This window comes from Pteropus medius, unplaced genomic scaffold (assembly GCF_902729225.1).
Source record: "Pteropus medius unplaced genomic scaffold, Ma_sr-lr_union100, whole genome shotgun sequence".
In the NCBI taxonomy this organism is placed as follows: Eukaryota; Metazoa; Chordata; class Mammalia; order Chiroptera; family Pteropodidae; genus Pteropus; species Pteropus medius.
Window position 1 is genome coordinate 13,047,975 of NW_024349797.1, and position 21,222 is coordinate 13,069,196.

The 21,222-nt window shown below is 36.7% G+C and overlaps 1 protein-coding gene across 1 annotated transcript in view; it reads right to left on the reverse strand.

Annotated features, from left to right (window-relative positions):
* Window positions 1-21,222, reverse strand: part of EML5 (EMAP like 5) — a 123,826-nt gene that overhangs the window by 9,175 nt on the left and 93,429 nt on the right. The window contains exons 28-33 of the mRNA XM_039883980.1: window positions 17,902-17,980; window positions 16,657-16,786; window positions 13,649-13,747; window positions 10,599-10,619; window positions 2,727-2,900; window positions 1,118-1,326 (exon numbers count right to left, since the gene is read on the reverse strand). Of these exons, the coding sequence (XP_039739914.1) occupies window positions 1,118-1,326; window positions 2,727-2,900; window positions 10,599-10,619; window positions 13,649-13,747; window positions 16,657-16,786; window positions 17,902-17,980 (712 nt within the window). The remainder of the gene's footprint in view (window positions 1-1,117; window positions 1,327-2,726; window positions 2,901-10,598; window positions 10,620-13,648; window positions 13,748-16,656; window positions 16,787-17,901; window positions 17,981-21,222) is intronic.

The window sequence follows — 21,222 nt, forward strand, 5'->3', positions numbered from 1 at the left end:
AAATGCAGAAACCAGTCTCTTACTTCCCTTGCTCTTCTCATAGCCCCCAGCAAAGAAGTTCAAAAGGCTTAAACGGAGCATCAACCACCCCGTTACAAAATAAAATATTCTCAGTGCACTGTTGCTTCAAACACAAAAGTCAATTATGACTAATATTTTAATCTCCAAGTTTATTTTCTATTGGGAATGGGCAACTGACTACATAAGGAATTTTATATGTGAATAAAGTTAATCTACGTGGGCAAATTAAACACCACAAGCCTTTAAATATGTGGGGTTTTCTTCTGGAAAGGAATTACTGGTCTCATATTCAGAATCCCCAAAAGATTTAACCAGAGTTTGACATGGGATGGTCCACATTTTCAATGATCTTTTACTCAAAAACATAACTGTGCTTAAAGGTTCTAAAGTTATAATTTTCTACCTTCCGTGTTATATACCCACATAAACGCGTTAGGAAGGAACTCCACTTAGGGTTTTGATACTCCAAAGGATTGGGGATTACAGGAAAGGGGTGTGAGTTGTAAAACAGAAGTGTGTGTGTGTGTGTGTGTGTGTGTGTGTGTGTGTGTGTGTGTGTGTCTGTCTCTCTCTCTCTCTCTCTCTCTCGCGCGCGCGCGATGGCTCTTGAACAGTCTATTCAGACCAGGAATTGTGCTCTTTCCTCTTCCCCTGAATGAGACACTGGCCCACTGCTTTGAGAAGCATTGAGTTAAAATGGGAGAGAGAAAAGAAATCCTAAACTCAAGGACCACTTGAAAATTACATTTCCTGATTTATCTTTCTTTTATTCTGACAACGATTTAGAACCTAGGAAACTTAGGGTGACATTTAACAAAATTTTAAAGAAAGCTTTTGAGAATGGCAATGGCCCAAGAACTCAAATGTTTCCTTACAATCCTTCTCCCTCATTAACTTTCCTCCCCACTCCCTGATTTCTGAAAGTATCAGAATTTTAAAAGATGAAATATATGCATGACCAGGACATATGTAAAGATTAGTGGATTACGGTGCCATATAAAGAGCGTTAATGTGGTTTATCTAAAGCAAAAAAATTCAAAGTAGTCCAATTTACATAATTCAAAGTATACTACCACAGGCATTTTAAGAGACATACTGCACCAAATGCGACAGCGAGCATGGTCTGCATCCGGGCATCGTCCAGCGTGCTCAGTAGCCCTTTTTTGCTAATGAGAGCCCTTCCTGCCAGTGTCCAGAACTTCACATGCTTTACTCCCACTGAGACGAACTGGCAATCTGAATCTGGTCGGAATTCTGCCACAAAAATACGTTGGTTGTGACCAGCTTTGCTGGCAATTTTGGCACCTGATAAAAAAATAATAAGACAAAATTATCTGGGTTAATATAAGAACTAAGATAATTTTTATGGGATCGAACAGTTATTCAAAATATATAGTTCAAAAAACAAATGCTTATTTAAAAAAAAAAGAGAGAGAGAGGGTGTGTCCTTGCACTGCTACCTAGCGATCACACCATATACAATTACTTGTATAGAGGGTCCTTCGGACAGATGTTCGCAAGTGATGTGTGTATTTATGGAGAATTTCAGTATCACTTATGGGGGATTTTAGAAACCATATCTTTTTTTCTGTTTAGCTCTATGAATTTTTCCGCTAGCTATGTAACTGAAAAGTTCTGTCCGAAGTGTATTAAGTAATATTACCCTACTGATCTTCCATTATCACTTAGAATATGCTTCATTTCCATTCTTTTTAAAAACACATTAAGAACTTTATTGTTAAGTATCATACATGTCCAAATTTACATCAATTTGATACATCTCTGCTCATTTTGCAGAACACAATCATTACACAATTTCCTTAAACCTCAAGGGCCACTGTTTTAGATCTTTCCCTGCTCGTCCCCCTCCCCACTTCTCTCTGTGATGCATCCTGTGCAGTCTGCTCTGCCTGAGGACAGACCCCAGCCCAGCCCAGGGACCAGGGAGCCCCTTCCAGCGGGGCTGGCCCTGCAGGGGAGGGCAGGGTATTTTCTCTTTTGGTCTCGGACTGAGCTCACGCTGGGCCAACCACTGAGCACCCATGTTGGGCCCCAAACACCCTCTCTCTTTTATAAGCCTGCCTACTGTTGTTTGTTTTCTCTTTGTCCCATTTTCACCCCAAATCTGAGTGGATGACTGTAGATACTCTAAGGAAAATGAACTCCAGTTAAGTTTCATGGAGTACTCCAGAACCTAAATTTGGTAGTGGATTATTATTTTTTAATGAAAGTAGGGAGAAGAAGTTGGGGAAAATTCCCCGGACAGAAAGGGGCTGAAACAGTAGGATTTCATGCTCTGTGTTTCCCGCATCAACTAAGCCTGGCCAGTACTGTGTGCAGCGGACAGGCACGGCTCGCTCCTCCCAACAGCCACTGGGGTTTGAAAGCAACGTCATTTCCATTCTTTTTGATCTTTCATACCCAATCAAATGATAATTAGCAAAAATGTTTAGACACATAGTTTCTTACTGAAAGGAAAGCAGCAAATCGTTTGTAATATTGATAACTTTCATTAGTTTGTTTCGTGAGTTTACAACTTTGCTGGGTTTTTACAGTGGGACATAACTATAATAACACCTACTGAGTGTCGTGTCGGGTTGCAGTGAATAACAGTTTCTATCGCCAAGTCAAGGCAGATGTTAAATAGAGAATTTGTATTACCATGGTATCCTGTCTTTAAAATCACAACGAAAAGAGCATCCTACCTTCCTGCCATCTCCAAATGGTAACGGTGTGTTCTGGGTCCAGCCCCACAGACAGCAGCAGCTTGCCAGTAGCGCTGAAGCTGACTGAGCATACTCCCTTCGAATGGTCGCATCTTAACACAGATAAAGTCTGCTTGTTTATTGCATCCCAGATGTGGATAGAAGGAGCGGTAGCTAAATGAAGATAAAATCCAGAAGTTGAAATACATCTATTGCAAATGTTTCCATGTATAAAGCTGATGCATACTCATCTCTGAAGCATGGAAAAATACGTACCAAAGAAAAGACTGTATACTTAATAAAAAAAAATAACTCAAAACTAAGACTGAATTTTTAAAAAAGGAAAGAGGAAGGAAAGGGAAAAAATACTTTAGTCTATAGTCCAAATACCACTTTTGAGAAAATACCATTTAGACAAGCAAATTAAGCAATCACAACTTTAAACAACTCCTCAAAAATAATGTTTTAGATACATGTTAAATCTTTATATAATTACATGGAGAAACAGATAAATATTACATGATTAAATACCAGGGTATATTTGGTACTTATTTATCTGAAGGACAGATGAAAAGCAAACACAAACTGGGAAAAGTAATAGGTAGGAAACCACTTGAAGCGATAGATCTCAGATGAAATTTTTAACCATATGGACAGATACCTGGTAAAATGCTAAGTTCATATCACTTCATATTTTTTAAAACAAGATTTCGTGAGATCAATAATCTGCTATTCTATTTTTAAAATTATATTTGTTGTTGTTCATCTTGTGTAGCCCATTTCTACTGCTTAAAAATTTTCCCCCAGTTTTCTGTATTTTCTACATTAAAAAATCATAGCTTTGTGTGGTCCTTTTTTCATGAGCTATACCCTTTTAAAGTGAATAGATAATTCAGCAGATAATTCAGTCTCAGAACATAAGTACTTTTAGTAAAATAAATATTAATGTGAATTTGCTTCAAATAAATCTAAAATTACTGTACTGCAAAAATAAAGCAATATTAAATAGGATAAGCTGCCTTAAAATCATTTGATGTAGAAAGAAATTCTGGTCTATAAAGAAATATGATAAATTTAGACTACATTGTTCACCATCTATAACTTATAATATACAACGATAAATTTGATAGTTCTTCAAAGTCATTACAAATTATTAAACCAAGGATTTAAATTTGAGTATTAAGTAAAAATTGTTCAAAGATTTATGCAACTTTATGTAAAAAAAATTAGAATTATATGGAAAGACAAAAATTTATCATATAAGGTATTTATGTGTGAAAAATTGACAATAATTTAAGTACTAGACTAAAATTTGAATGTTCTCCATTCAATAAAAGTCAAAGGATATGAGAGACTATAACTTAATCTCAATAAATAATGTTAGGTGGTTTACATTTAAAATGTAAATATACACTGGTACATTACTATAACTTTTTGCCAGTGATAAACATTATATAGGTGTTCTATAATATAGAAACATTTTTATGTTTAAAAAAAGCACCATGAGGCAATCCATATACTATATTTGCCTAAATGTGATACAGTAGTTAGTTAATGAATTTCAAAAAACATCAGTTATTTTTGTCTCCAAATTTAATGTCATAAATTACAAAGAGTTCCATTTATCTAAAATTTAAATAGCACGTAATCTTAAGTAAATTGAATTACTTAGCTTTTCAAACTTTTTTTAAAAAATGAGATAAGAAGCTTATATCAGCAATTTACATTTTAAAACATACAGGTACGACTACCGTAAGATTGCTACATAGACATTTAGACTGTTCTAAACTTAGATCGATGACAGTGGTAAAGATTTAAATTACTGGACGTTCTCAAGGTCTGACTTACCAAAGAAAAATTAAATTATGTTCATTAAATATATTTTATTTTCTCCTATAGTCATCCCTTGGTTTCTGGATTTCTGTGAGGGACTGGTTCCAGGACCCCAGGATACCCAACTCCTGGGATATCCAAGTCCCTTATGTAAATCGGTACAGTATTTGCACATGCCTTATATTTACATACAGGCTATAGCAGGGCAGGCTTCACATCACTTCGTTCACATGGATTCAGCGCGGTGCTCAGCACGTGGCAAATTCATTCTGTGGTTTTTGGAATTTTCTGAGACTTCTCCCCTCAAATATTTTTGAGCCATGATTGGCTGAATCCATGGATGTGGTACCCACAGTTCCTGAGGGCTGACTGTAATCTGAAAATGGTCACTCATTATGCTACAGCAGCAGGTACTTCCCTTACTTCTCCCCTTCCTGTCGGCCACCAGATATGAGTGTCTGTCGTGGGCCAGGCATGCTACCAAGAACATATACTTTCTAATCCCTCTTCTAGGCAGGTATGTTTTCTCATGAACATAGGCCCTGAGAAGTTAAGCGACTTGCCCTAGGTCACATATGACTCAGAGCTTGCAGAGCCAGCAGAGATGTGCTGTCTTTAGCACCCAGGTTCTCATCTTGCTCATTGCATCACGTCAAGCTGTCTCTGGAAAATCAATCCCACCAACTTTTCATAACCATTCTTGACTCTTAGTCTCTAACGCAGAAATACCTCTTTAAATTACTAATTGGATCTCATCTCCTAAGAAAGTTTTAAAGGACATTCTTTCTCCATCCCTGTGGGATGGAGAATAAGTGCTATACTGTAAAACAAAATTTTAATTGGGCCATTAAGTGTGCCAATTGTTATTCTGCCCTTTACTCTCTGTAGCGGACAACTCTTTGCTGTACAGTCAGCATCCGTTCCCTCCTTCCTGGTTAATAAAGCTCTGATTTCATTCAGGAACCCTCTCCTGCCTCATGTAGCACAAGTAATTCAGGGGAAAGGCATGGCGTGCTCAACTGATTAGTCTAAGCCCCTTCCCCTGCATCCTTAACTCCCGACCCATCCCATCCCCGCCCTCTGCCTCTGACATCAGTGCTTCAGCTCAGTAACCCAGAATGAGGTCTCCTCTGGTACCCGCCTAGGAAGCATGTAACTCCAGCTGCTACTGGCAGCCTTTTTATGACCACGAATACAACCAGTCTTACGGGTGAAGTCGCTGCTGTGGGTGACAGTAGAAGAGGTAGAAAAAGGAAGTACATGGTGAGTTCCTGAATCGGCAACTCCTAAGTCCACCCTCTCGCTTCATTGTGTATGCAAATAAATTTTCTTATTTTCTGTCATAGAGGGCACACAGAAAACCACTAGTCATTTAATGAACAACTGCCCATTGTGACAAATAGTAACTAACGCCAGAGAAAGAACTCTCTGTCCTTGATTTGTCTTCAGGGTCAAAAATGTCAAATTCTTAGCTCCTAATACAGAGAGTCAGGTGGGCTGAAGAAGTTTGTCAGAGACAAAAAAAGTTTTCTCTTAGTGTGGACTCAAAATACATTTAATGGATTCAAATGGTAATTATATCGTATCTTTTCTAACATATGTATTTGCTCTCCCACATTCCCAAGTGACAACTTAAAAACTTTATCCCCGCTTATTTCACCACCTCTTCACTCTGAGCTGACGAAATGGTGACAATAAAAGGCATCAGACAGTGGGGTCCTTATTTTCCAGCCCCCAAACTTCCCGATCTCCTTCATTTGAACCTACACTCCTTTCATTCTTTATGTCTGTGGATAACTTATTCCTGCCCAATTATTCCTCCCAAAGTAAAGTATCCTCCCATCTCAATTATCCAGCCAGCTCCTTAAGCAAAAATTAAGTTATCCTTAATTCCATACTTTCTGGCATGCCCCTATATCCAATTCATCAGAAAGAACCGCTGGCTTTACCTCCAAAATGTGTCTAAGTTTTCAGCATTTTCACTCCGGCCTCCCTAGTTTACAGTTGGTGGACTAGTAACAGCCTCCTAATTTTCTGATTACTTCTTTTTCCCCCTCTACATTCTCAATAGCGCGGAAAGTAAGTTTCTCAAAGTATGGATTATATCACATCACTCCCTTGCTTAAAACTCTCCAATGATGGACTCTGTACTCAGCACGAATCCAAACTCCACATCAGCAAAGCCCTACTTCTCTTCAAGTTCATCTCAGGCTCTCACCCCCAGTCACAATTACCTTCCTGTTTCTTGACCTAGCTTTAGGGCTTCCTGCATAGGTGTTAACAAGCAGACCCAAGGTTACCATCATTAGGACGGCTGGTTGGGCTGGCCTGGCCTGGCCCCTGGCTAGTGTGTAAGTATGCAACTTTGGAAATGTTCTCTATGTTGACAAGGCTGTTTTGTCCACCTGGGCCCTGAACACCTGCTTTCTTCTGGGAGTTGGTATTTCAGTAGCTGGGGCTAGTCTGTGCCTATGTGACCAACCCCCAGTAAAAACCCTGGACTCTGAGTCTTGAGTGGGCCTCGCTGGGGAGAAACACTGCACCTGTGCGCTGCATCTGGCTGCTGGAAGCAGGTTCTATGAGATGCCTGGGAGAGAAGGCTGGGGAGCCAGAGAAAACCTGTGCCTGGATCCTCTACACGCTACCTGATGTGTCTTTTTTCTTTGCTGATCACTCTAATAAACTGTAGCTGGGTCCTGTGATTCTTTCTAGTGAATCATTGAATGTGTGGTGGTCCCAGGAACCTCAAGGCAGGCCTCAGCCTTGAGCCCTCAGTTCATTCCTATCTATCATTTATTTTTGTATCATTCTTGGTCGAGCTAAATGTTACCACCTCTGAGTAAGCACTTTTTTTTTTATTGCCATCACCTTGTTTGCTGTTTTTTTAAATTACATTTATCACAACCTCAGATAGTGTTACATTTTAAATTTTATTTATTGCCTGTCTCTCTCTAGAACAGGAGTCAGCAAACTTTCGCTATAAAGGGTCAGAATGAGAGAAAAAATGAAGATATGCAGGTAGTTGTATAATAAGAGAAAACAAATTTCCACAAATTCTTATTGATGGAATTCATTAAGTAAATTTTTTTTTATAATACAGATTTACTAATGAAAAGAATGAAATTATTTTTTAGGGATACTATTTCAATTAAGTGAGGTTTAAAATCAGAGTTCTTTATAATCAAAATCAAATGCAAATGTTTAATATCTGTAATAATTTTACACATTTTGACTCTGAAAATGTCTCACACAGGTGCAAATTCAAATATCAATCCAAAGCATATGACTAAGCGAGCATATTAATTACTTGGAAGGCATTTAGAGAATTCTAGTAGGGTCTTGTTTTGATATTTGCCTTTTAGCATGTAATACACTGCAGAATAATCACTTTAAATTGAAGATTAGATGGAAGTTCTTCAATTGTACAGTTACATGGATTTTTTAAATATGGAAATTTTACTTGCACTTACTTCAAGACCTGAAAAATGACACTGGAACTATAGTTTGAGCCCCCAAAATATGTTTGCTGCAAATATGTGTGGGAATGGGAATCTCGCTTCTTAATTTCTGACAGCACGAAAAGTCTAGAACACAGTTTCAGGTTACTTGCAATTCAAATGTTAGTTGTCATCGAATGACTTTACTGCAGTATAAGTTTCACATATAAGCACTGTAATTGTAATTTCAGATTGTAATTGTAGTTTCCTTGAAACTTAAGGTTGAATTCATTAAGGAACATTATTAAGTCTGTGTCAAAAACTGATTTCCAAAGCCACTCAGTTTTCATACTAGGGACTGAGGGCAGCTCCTCTCATTCGGAAAAATTTCAGTCTAGGCTCTCAGCTCCAAAAATTGCCATAAAACTTGACCATTGACTGAACCACTGAACTGCTGTGGGGATAGAGCAAGTCAGGGGATTCAACCTCTATTTCTAACATAAAATCATGGAACTGATGATGGTTAAGTCTATGGGAGTGAACGAAGTTAATGGTTGACTTCGGTAACAAAATATGGAGGTTCAATAACATGTGACAGATTGAAATTTGTTTCCACTACCTGCTGATGAATAATAACACAATAACCACAGCCCTTAAAAGCCTTAAATTTCATAAGCTTTGTAAATTTAGCCAACTATCCCTTTTCCTGCTCCAGCTCCACACATATTTTTACCATCAGTTGTAATACATCTGAGCAGATTCCACTTCAAGCTGGACTGAATTAATGTTTTCTTAACTTCTCTGAAAATATTATCTTTTGTAGTTGTTCCATGGAGACTATTCATAGAGGCTAACTCTTCAGCCACTTCAAAGTTGGCACCAATTCTTCAGGTGAACAATTGGCAACATCTGTCAACCCATCAAGAGCCTAAGGGAAACCAAAATCATTTGCCTTTTTTTTTTTTTTTGGTCTTGTTTTTGACTACTGATTTTGTTCCCAATGTCCCCAACTCTTTTAGGAATAGTTTTTTGCCAAAAAGCTAATAGTCTTAAACAAGTTTATATTATCTAGACGTATTTGCTGTAATCAAACATGATTTAATTAACGCTCAGTCAGTAAAAAGCTTTTCTTGCTTGGTTAACAAATAAGCCATTCAGAAGCTTACTTTAGTTGTATTATTTTTTATTTTTGTAAAAAAAAAAATTAGGTTATGATGATATTGTTTTAAATTTTCTAATTTTTCTGATTGTTGGTATCCTGTGAGTTGGGAATATTGTGATATTTAATGTTTAATGCAAAAATGTTGATGTATATCGTATTCCTTTAAAACAGCTATAGTATCCTTGCATGATAAACACAATGTCTTACTAATTTGATAACAATATAATCCATACTTCATTGTGCCTTAAAAGTGTCACATTCTAAGTCCACTTTCTTTTTTTCCCCTTGTTTTCACATGATTGATGAACATATGGTTAAAAAACAAAAAATGCGTAGAACTATGATACACACAGCACTCAAGACCTATCAGGTTAGAACTGCACCACTGCACCCTGCGGTGTGCCAAGCAGTGTGCCAAGTGACAAGAGTGTCCCATACAGTCTCTTCTGCAGTCCTGCCATTGTAGCACAAAAGCTGCCATGGACAATATGTAACTGAGTGTGGCTGTGTCCAATAAAAATCTATCTATGGATACTGAAATTTCGATTTCATATAACTTTCACATTCCATGAAATGTTAGTCTTCTTTTGACTTTTTTCGACTATTTAAATTAGTAAAAAGTGTACTTAGCTCATGGGCAGTACAAAAACAGGTGGTGGGCCAGATTTAGCCCAAGGGCTGTGGTTTGCCAACCCCTGATCTTGAGTGTAATCAAGAGAATAAGGACTTTGCCTGTTGTACCGGATAAATTTGTAGTTGAGTAGCCAAACTACAAAGTTATGCTTTATGCTGGAGGAAGGTAGAGAAATAGATACAAATAACTGAGAAATGTTTTCTTACTAAACTACTAATTCTTACTATATTATGTAAACTAATATAATAGTTACTATATTATGAAAGTTGAGTTGAAAAAGCCTTGTTATTAAAATATCTAAAAACAATGAACACATTGTTCATGTATTAGTTATTTAAATTCACAAATGCTGGTCAAAATCAACAATACTTATTTTTAAATCTTTAAATGATCTGTTCATCTAATATGTACAATGGGGATAGCATATAGAACGATAAATTTCTTTAAAATTTTATTTTTAGGTAATAAAATTTATTGATTCATATTGAAGTTTTCATCCTGCTTCCACTCTTACCAGCTATATAATATTGGCAAGTTAATACCTACCATGAAGAATTCTTGTGATGACTAAATACATAATATATGCAAAGTGCTTACAATAGTGCTGGGCAAATATAAAAGGTAAAAAATATTAGTTTTATCTATCATTATTACAGACTGGGCTTAGTATCATCACATTAAAATGATATATTCTTCATTTTAAAAATAAATCCAAAATAGGGTCAAGTATCTTATTACTGTATAAAAATTTAGACTATCATTATTAAACTATAAAACTAAAATAGAAAATACTTAATTTTCCTTACCTGACATGTCTGCTGAATCACCTAAAATGGAAAAATAGCAGAAAAATAATTATCCATAAATAATGCAAATACTAAAAGCTAAATTTGTAAAACCTCAATTATCATAAAATAGTGACAATTTTTAAATAATTTAAGTGTTATAATAGAAAATTAATTTTATGTGAAACTGAGTCAACTGTAAGTGAAGTCGATAATTTCGATTATACATATATATTAACATTCTATGTATATGACCTTTCAAACTTTGAGTAAATTATTTTCTTTGTTTTTAATGAGCTACATGAAATTTTAACATTAACAATATTGATACGATTTAAATTGATATGACCCTCATTTTGGTTACAAAATGAACTGTTAATAGACCCTTTAAGGTTATAATGCATCTCTACTTGAAGGGAAGAATTAGATCTAAACCTTCTGAGAGAATTGATGGCAAAAGTTACCAAATAACTCAAGAAAGAAAAGTTTCAGGCCACGATTTAACCCCTTCCTTAATGTTTTCAAATTAAACATTTTCTATATGAATAAAAGATTGCAAAAAAAGACAACATGAAAGTCTATGCTTGTTATATTTGTGGTGGAAATATCTATTGAATGAAATTTTAGAAGCAGAAGTCTTTAGCAAGAAAGAGAGGAGTAAAAATTTAGGTATCCTTTCAAGGTAGATGATTGTTCTTTACTTTGGTAGAGTCTATGTCCCTATGAAATAATGATTTCAAGGACATATTGATAATGTCGGCCCATAGTGTTCTGATATGGAATATAAAAAAGAATAAAGTAGCTGACAGCTGAACAGGCTACTCAGGAAATATCACTTTTAGTTCTGAATGTGCTCTGATAACAACCAAATGGTGAGAGGACTTGAAACTAGTCCACATGAAGAATGGTCGAAAGACTCGGTGTTTTGTTTGGAGATCAGGCTTGTCCCTGAATACCTGCAGAACCTGGGACAAGAATACAAATAAAGACCTAAATATCACAGGCCTAAGTATTTTCAAGCTGTCAATCAAGATAACTTAAAGAAGCACTTTATAACAGCTTCCAGAGGAGAGGTTACGCTACTTCGTTAGCTGTTCAGTGATGATGGGGTTCAAGCATATGTAGAAGGACCCTTTATTGGAGATGTTACAGAAGCGATTCAGACATTTCATGACAGATTAGATAAAATGATATATTTGGCCCTGAGAGTCTTAGAGTCTAGCCAAGAAAAAAAAAAGTTTGACTCACTAAAATACCACAAAGGCAAATATTTCAATTTCTCAGTGATCTAGATGACTTTTGACAAAGAGAACCAGTATCAGGCAGTGTTCTGTGCTTTGCAAATATTAAACAAGCTTGGCAGGCAAAGTGCTGATTCAATTCTCTTTAGATTCAGAAAAGAAAAACCCCTCACTCTTTCGTATTCCCTTGAATCTATCTTACGCTTTAGTCGTTGGTAAAGAACTTTTGTTTTGAGAAAGGGCATAAGTAGGGCAAAGCACAGGGCTACGAGCAGGATCTAAAATTCAGCTCTGGACTGCCTGCACTTTGACTTGGAAGGAGAGAGATGGGGAGATCATTAGCCATTCCACATTCCCTACGGTGCTGACTTTCAAATTAGAAGAAGAGAGTCCCTCATCATGTGTCAATTATATCTCAATTAAAAAAAAAATAAGCGGAGAAGAGTCCAATTTCATGAAAGATTAATTTGTGACATTTCTTAATCAAAAGAGAAAACTGGGGCACTAATATGTTAGGGCTGCTAAACGGAGGGAGAGGAGGGGAAAGGAAAAGAAGGAACAAAGCTGGGGAATGAAAGAACGAGACCTTCTAGAATTCTAGTCACAGAATGTAAATTCCGTGAACGTAGAGATTTGAGGTTTTTTTGTAAGCTGCTTGTATCCCCAGCGCCTACAACAATACTGTTCACATGGCAGGTGCTCAGTAAGTTTGTTAAATAAATGAATTTACTCAATAAAAATTAACTGAGCAATAATAAAAAAAAATAAGTATATGCCAAGAGGCACCAAACTAGATGCTTTTGTGACCGAAATGGTAATAACATAATTCCTCAATCCTCATGGAGAGTGACAATAAGGCTTCAATTTCAAAAACGGCGCAAAAAGGGGCTAGACCTATGTATTTATATTCAAAGATTAGAATATTTTTTATGTAACGGTTTGTCTACTTTCTTTATAAAAGTAGAAAACTTTACAAAAAAAAAGAAGAATTCAAGAGTCTTTGTGGCATAACTGTAGAAGTAAGCAACCTAGAGAATAAGTATCGGAGTGATAAATTTAGCACCTGTATGAAGATGAAGATTTTAAGAGCATAAATTATCTTATTTAAGAAGAAAGAGACACCTGAGGCCCGCTGAGATCCAACAAACCTCATGATTTCAATAACTTTTAAAAACTATGCCAGAGTTGTGAAGATCTGACTGACGGAATCTGTGATGTGTACACAGTGGTCACTGATGGGTAGACGTGTCCTAAATAGACCTGCTAGCCTCTCGTCATTTTGCTTGTAGAGTTATGGCCTTAATGTTTACATTTTCTATAATTAAAGAAAAAAAAAAAAGACAGCAGTCTGGGTGATTTCAAAACAGTTGTCAAATTAGATCAATCCCAGGAAAGGAAAAGGGCAGAGGGATTTCCCACCGTGGAAGAGACTTGGCGTCTCTCTCCCGTCAGTCTAACCCCTGCTGACGCAGATGTCCTGGCCCTCCGTCTAGTTAGTTCTTGGCCCTCCTATTTACTTCTAATTCTTCCTTTCTCCTTTTAAATTAAACCTTTTTGCTGAGCAGAAATTTCTGCCAAAGGACTAAATCCAACTATTTCAACTACCATAAAATAGCTTATTCTTAATTCTGAGCTGTCTGAACCAATTCAGATAACCAAAGTGAGAGAAAGGCACCCGAAGGAAATAATACGTTCAAACTGGTTGTGTGCTTTATGTGCAAATACATTTTGAACAATACACAAATATATTTTAATTTTTTCCTAGGATACCGAATTAACTTGAACAAGAAATTACTTAAAATTGTTTCTTTTTAAAATATAGAAACATACCTACTTGGCCAGTTGCCACTATGTTGATAAACTTGGGGTGCTGATTAACAGTGAGGCACAGAATATCATCATTATGTTCCTGATAAAAACTCTGAGTCCCTATAAAAAAGAATTTGAGAATTAAATTGGAAAACTTTAAGGTATTTAACAACCAAATGCACTTATGCAGAGCAATAAACTGCTGTTTAACTTACTTGCTTATTCAACACATTTTTGAGCACTTCATATGTGCACCTCATCATAAGGATGGAAAAATGACTCAGACACCTTGAAAGGGACAGAGCCCTAAAAGGCATAAACTTATGCAACACGAGGCTAGAGACAGCAAGTGCCACGAGAGAGTTGAAGATCAAAATGCTATGGGAATTCACAGCAGAAAGAGTCTAATTATAGGCACATGGATTCATGGATTGACAGAGCAGATTCTGTGATTGTGAAGGTGAGTAGGGAAGGGAATTCTAGGTAAAAGAATACTTTAAGCAAAGGTACAAAGGCAGGAAAGTACTGGGTGTGCAAATAAATGGCTCATTTGGCTGAAGTATAGCATCATGAAGAAGTGAGAAATATAGTTGAAAGGCAAACTGGAACTAGAATTAGAGAGGATTTTGAATGCCGCCTATTAAACTTCATATTTTGCGATCTGTGGGGAAGTGCTGAAGAATTTTGATCAAAGATGTAATCCATCTAGTAATAGTGACAGTAAAAATCCTTTGTAGACTTTGACCATGCAGCAGGCAATAAACGTAGGCTTGTGCAAATAAAACAGGGGTGTAAAAGGTGGTAGGTTGAGTCCAGATTACAGAGGGCCATCAGTACGAGGTCCTCCAGAAAGCAAAACAAAACAATTCAATGATAACGCTTAACAGATCTAATGTTACTTTAACACTTCTTCTCAAAATGAAATGTGCCTCATATTTTCCAAGGCTTGAGAGTTCAGTTAAAGGGACCAACACGCAATCATACGTGCTGTTAGCTAAACTGGTAGATCGGCTAGTAGACCACGAACATAGCGATGTATCCTCAAAACTGGAGAGGCCAAATCTCAGTGCTTGGTCTCCCCTCTGCCCTTGCTCCGCACCCCATCATTAGAAAGGTGATTAAAAATAAGAAAAGTAAAGAAAATTATAAGGAGAGTCACATGCTGCGTTAACAACATTTTGGTCAATGATGGACCGCATGTAAGACGGTGGTCCCATGAGACGGTAATGAGCTGAAAAATTCCTATCACCTAGTGACATCCAAACATCATAGCACAAGGCATCACACGCGTTTGTGGCGATGCTGCTGTAAACCCACTGCGCTGCCAGTCATATAAAAGTACAGCACATACAATTACGTACAGTACAAAATACCTGCTAACAATAAAAAATGGCTATTTTACTGGTTCATGTATTTACTATACTATACATTGTATTGTTATTTTAGAGTGTACTCTTTCTACTTAAAAAAAAAGTCTGCTGTAAAACAGTATTCTGTGTTATACTGGCAGGTGCCCCCATAGCTCTTGTTGATGGTGTTTCTTGATTGTATCATTTTTTTCCCCTTGTGCTTGACTTAATCTCATGTTGTTTCATAAATTGAGTGTGCTCCAAGTGTACAGTGTTTATAAAGTCTACAGTGTACATTAATGTCCCAGGCTTTGCATGCATTCACTACTCACCCACAGCAACTTCCAGTCCTGCAAGCTCCATTCATGATAAGTGCCCTTTATAGGTGTCCCATTTTTTACCTTTTATACCATATTTTTACTATGTTTAGATACGTTTAGATACACAACTACTTACCACTGTGTTACAACTGCCTACAGTATTCAGTACAATCACATGCTGTACGGGTTTGTAGCCCAGGAGTGATGGGCTGTACCTGAGCCTAGTGCGTCATAGGCTGGACCATCTCTGTTTGTGTGAGTGCGCTCTGCGAGGTTCGCACGCGTCACCTCATGACGCATTTCTCAGAAGCTATCCCTGTCATTAAGCAGTGCATGACTGCATACACATAAAAGTGTACTTACACATTTATCGCTTTGTAGTTTGTTTTTTTTTTAATTTTCTATTTTCTTTGAAGGGTACATGAAGTCTCACTTAAAGAGAGTTTTCTTTCTAAGTGGTATTTTTTAAACGACCCAGATAATTAAATGGAAAGTTGCCACTGACTTCTGTGTGATCTTGGTGAATCCTTTTCTTTAGGAAACCACAACAGAAAGATATTAATGATTAATACTGACTAGGGGTGGGGAGTTATCACTTATATAATCTACTCTTTACCTATTCAGCATACAGTTATCAGAAGAAAGAGCCAGAAAGTCTAGACTAGATAACCTCTATTTTTACTTCCAACTTTCAGACTTTATGACGTTTACATTTTTTTTGAAATAAAACAGAATTCAAAATTACATACTGAATGTTGCTAGTAGGCTTATTACATCATTGGTCATCAAATGATGCTGAAAACTTTGCTTTTCAACAATCCAATCAGTTAAATAAACATCAAGAAATGTTTTCTCACCTTATTGAATCCAACAAGGTATCATCAGTGAGCCAAAGGCAAGCAGCTTTCTTAGCTAGCTTCTTTGGCTTTCTGAAGCCTCAGTAAGAACACTACCCACCTCATCCCCACCCCTCAGCAGTCGACTCACCCAACAACATGTGACTTGCAACCACTACCAGAACCAACCATCCAAACCATCCATTTTCACGCTAAAGTTATGGGGAAACAGTGAAGTTATGAATGGTTTCACAATTAAACTGCTTTTAACACAACAGTAAACCTTCACTTCTAACAGAGACCTGTGGGCACTTTGCATTATGAAAGCCTTTTCTGCTGTTATAGTCCATCAAGACTAGACATTTGGTTACTTGAAATAGTAATAGGAAGTTCTACAGTATTAAATATTTATATTCTGGGCTCATTCATTTTAATTATAGTTTTAACAAAGAATTTTAAGATGCTAAATAAAAAAATCTTAAATTTTAAAAAAAAGCATGGGATGGAGAATCCGGGTTTCCTACCTGTAGCAACATGGTGCAGAATCCCAATGGATGCAGTATGATAAATTATATCATCGCCATCGTTTAAGTAGTGGACATTATTCCTACAGTCTCTGCCTCGATAGCCAAACACAAGCTCCAGCACAAGGTCCTACAACAATGATAAAACCATTAGACAGTCCCTCTCATCTAAATGTCCACCAGTTTTTGTTGTGTACAGTACTATGTCTTTGGTCAAAATGGAGGATGAGTTCTTGATGTTTTACAAACTGCGAACACAAAATTAAGCTAGACATACTTCTCTATGTAACCTGTTTTGGACAGCTAAGACACACATTTCATACTTTTCTACATAAAGTATTAAAAATGAAAAGAGAATCACAGGTCATCTACGAATTTTTTAGTCCTTAAGACTTCACGTATTGAACACCTGGATACTTCTTGTGCTCCAGAAAAGAATATTTCAATTTGTGTTCACTGTTAGTTAAAGTGTCTGATCCACATACACTACTCAGTATAAATTACGTCCAAGTGATGTATGTTTAAGGATCTGAACAGTGCACCGATGTTGGTGCATAAAACCAAGCATGCCACCTGATAACTCATGCTCCAGTTCAGCAGATAATCCGGCTCCTGAAGGGTCCACCACTTTCACTGGCCTCGGAAGGCTGAGTGGGACAGGAAGTGCAACCATCACCCTCCCATAGCCTCAAGACCTCGTTTATGACCTGATTTAGCCAAGTTGGCTTGCTACTGCTAATACTGGGGTTATAAAATGCCTGGAGAACTTCCCTTCTTAATTATTGTAGAAAGTTTCTTTGGTCGGGAGTAGAGCCTTCACTGAACCCTAAAGTGAATACACTGCATGAGGTAAAAGTCCCTGGTTTAGTTTTAAGTATTAAATTTTTAACATAAATTCAAACCACTAAATGTAAGACATTGCGAAGGTGCCTGTGCTTCTGTCAGCCATAAATCATTCCCATATATTTACATTTAGAAGTTCTCTGAGACACAGTTCAATTCAGGATGTTATTCACTGAAAACTAAAAGGATGATGAATAAAATAAAAAGAAGCAAGATATCAATCTAAAACTCAGACTTGACAGTTAAGCAATCAATTTTTACAACCAAACAAAAAAGATTATTTGCAATGTTTATTTTTATAAAAAAAATGATACTATTCAGGTATTTTACAAAAAGGAAACAGAATAAACTCCAGATACATTTTAAAGAACAAGTTAACACCAGACAATGGGTTTTTCTCACCTCTATAGGCCTCTTTTTCTTGCCAACGTTGTTCGTCTGGAGTTTCTCTGGCTGTGGCGGGGCTCTGCTCACAGGGGGCCTAAGACAGGGAAGTCAGAATGAGGAAAGGCAGCGATCAGAGGCACCTGTCACTGAGCCTCCCTCACCTGCCATCTAGGAAGAGATGTCTGGCACGCCGTCCAAAAGTGAACCCCACCTGTGTTGCTCACTAGACTGTGATCTCTACATCTTTATATCCTCAAAAGCATGAAGGTGGAAAGAAAATACTAGACCTCTTATTCATTTTATTTTCTTTGCTATATATTTCATAATGTAAATACTATAATAATATGAGAGCAGACTGCTTATAAAAATATACAACTGTTAATTTTACGTACTTAAAAACTTCTTGATGGGGTGCATTATCGACAAAGCTTGGATTACTGCTTTAAAGTATTTATCACAGTAGCCGGCACACGGCAGGAACTCAATATTCTTCTTGAACTGAATTCTGAAAATATTTCTGCAAACTTTGTATACCGTTGGCAACAAAGATCATGTCAGAGTTCAAATTTGGACTCGTTACCTTCCCCTCCATGCCCTTCACCTTCTCTTCTGCCTGAAGTCCCTAGCGTGGTTGTGGCATCACCATCAATTAGTCAGGCAAGACGTTTTACAGTTACAAAGCACTGTAAACCACACGGCACTCTACCGAAGGTGATTACTACTGCCTCCGACTCCTCTTCCCATATCCTCACTATTTACGAAACATGTATCAACCTTACCTGCACAGTAGCTCTCAGGCTAGCCCTCCATTTGTTTCCACTGCGAGTTCAGGATCTACTTACAATGCCCCATTAGGTTCTCATATTGATTCATTAAATGTGGAGGCTCTTCTCCTAAGACCCTTTATTTAATTTTTAAAAAACTCCACATCATTTAGTTTTAATTCAGATAACTACTTTTCAAATGTTTAATAACCTGAACACTGAATCTAAATCAATCATCTATCAATTCCCCTCTCCAAATTTTAAGCTAATATTCAATTTGTAAAAACTAAATCAAGAAATGAGACAAATTAACTTTCCTGTGAAAAAATTCCAACATTTATGAACAAGTCCATAAAAAGCATAATATTTGTATTCTTAAAATGATTTTCAAGTAATTTATGTATAAAAAGCAAATGAAGTATTAATATCTTGAACATGTAATATAAATGTGTATTTTCATATGTAATATGAAGCAGTATGTAGAAGGATACAAGCATGATTAATTGGTGGCATAAAAATTAAATGGACTTAGAAGACAAAGAACTTCATATTACCACAAAATTTTGGTTTCAAACCTTTTTCAATACTTTTTGAATGTCTATAAAAAATAAATGTAATTGAATTTATAATATTTTACACAAAAATATTTCTGCTAGGATCATTTTAGAGAATGACAGCAGCCTTGGCTTTTTTCCAAGTCATTTTGTTAAACTTGATTCAATATTATCATCTGACAGCTTTAAGAAATAGGTAACTTTTTACCTGTACAACCCTGTGTAATAGTTAAGATATATTATTGCTTAAAATCATACAACTTGTAAAATTACTTATGTAGTATGAATCTAATAATTGAGATGTTATTCATTTCAGGAAGATTCATTTCAAAGGAGAGGAATGTGAAAAACTGAACAGAGGTGAAGAAGACCAAGTAACATAGCTCATTAATGGGAAATATTAAAAAAAGATAAAAAATATGAAAATACAAAATTCAGCCTCATAAAGCATAGAAAAGAAAGAGGATTACCTGGAACCTCTTTTCAGCAGCAGATAAAAAAGGACATGATTACAACAGAAATTTAAAATATTAGCAAAACATTTCCTATGATAAAATATTTTTACAAGTTTAATGATGCAGATAAACTATATTGCACACATTAAAGGCCTATTGTTTTTTATCACTGCATTTAAGAAAGGGCTTAAGTCACTCTGTTAATGGCAGGGATATCAGAAGAAGGTAAAAAAGAACAATAAATGAAAACTCAACATGCTCTATGCTGTAACCATTAAAGCTTGCCATTCTTATTTTTCTCCAGTGCTATCTGAATTACAAACAAAATATTAAAGCTTTGTTCTTAAGAAAGGGCAGTAAAACGTTAAGAACTAACTTAAAAGGCTAGTAGCACGGCAGCCGCTCTTAAGGAAACTGTCTACGGAATCTAAACTCTCCCTGTTCTGATCCGAGTCCAGTCCCATCGAGCAGGCAGAGTGAGTCTCACTCAGGACGATGCTGGACAGGGGACTTTGCTAGCAAAAGAGGTAACTTAAAAAAAATTTTCCTTAATAACATAATGACCACAACAGAATTGGATGGGACACAGAAGTCATCTCATCCATCCTCCCACTGAAACCAGGCATCCTCTTTACGTGTCTAGGACATCTCTTTAGTAGCAGCAGTCCTCAATGTTTCTGGCACCAGGGACCAGTGCTCCTATGAAAATCTAATGCCTGATGATCTGAGGTGGAGCTGAGGCGGTGATGCTAGTGCTGGGGAGCGGCTGTGAATACAGATGAAATTTTGCTCACTCGCTCACCGCTCACCATTTACCTCCTGCTGGGCGACCTGGTCCCCAACAGGCCACAGATCGGTATTGGTCTGTGGTCCAGGGGTTGGAGACCTCTGCATAGAACCAATGACAACTGGTCATCTAAACTCTGCATAAACATTGCTGGTGACAGGTCACTTCTACATAAAAGCTGTTCATACCCAAGACAGCAATTGTATCTCCACTTAGTTTTATTTTTTTTTTAGACAAGTGATTCCTACAACTTGTGTGAAGTGGCTTCCAACCTTCCTTCATCCTGAGCTTCCTTCTAGACCACTGTAAACTATCAACGTCCCTTTAAAATGCAGAGATCAGTCCTAAATAAGCAACTTCACATCTAAGGTTAGATATGAATGTTTTATTCCTGTTAAAATAGGATTAGATTATACAGGCCTTTTTAGAAGTTACATCACACTCTAGACTCATATCTTGTACACATCGCCCCTTGCATAAGACAGATAATTCTTGCTGTCTGCCAAATGAAGTAAGGAGTACCTAATACTTCAGTTTCTGCACAATCTGGTCTCAAATCTACTTTTTTCATCCTTATCTTCCAGCATTTTCCTAATGGTATCTTTTTTTTTTTTTACTTCTACAGTAGACGAGCCTTTCCTACAATGTTCTTTTTCGTGAACTTTTGAAGACATGAAAAAGAACATTTCATGTCACTAAAAGTAGCTATAAGCAAAGAGTCCCTTCTTGCACACATGTCATTAAACACACAAATACCATCACCGCCCTATGTTAAT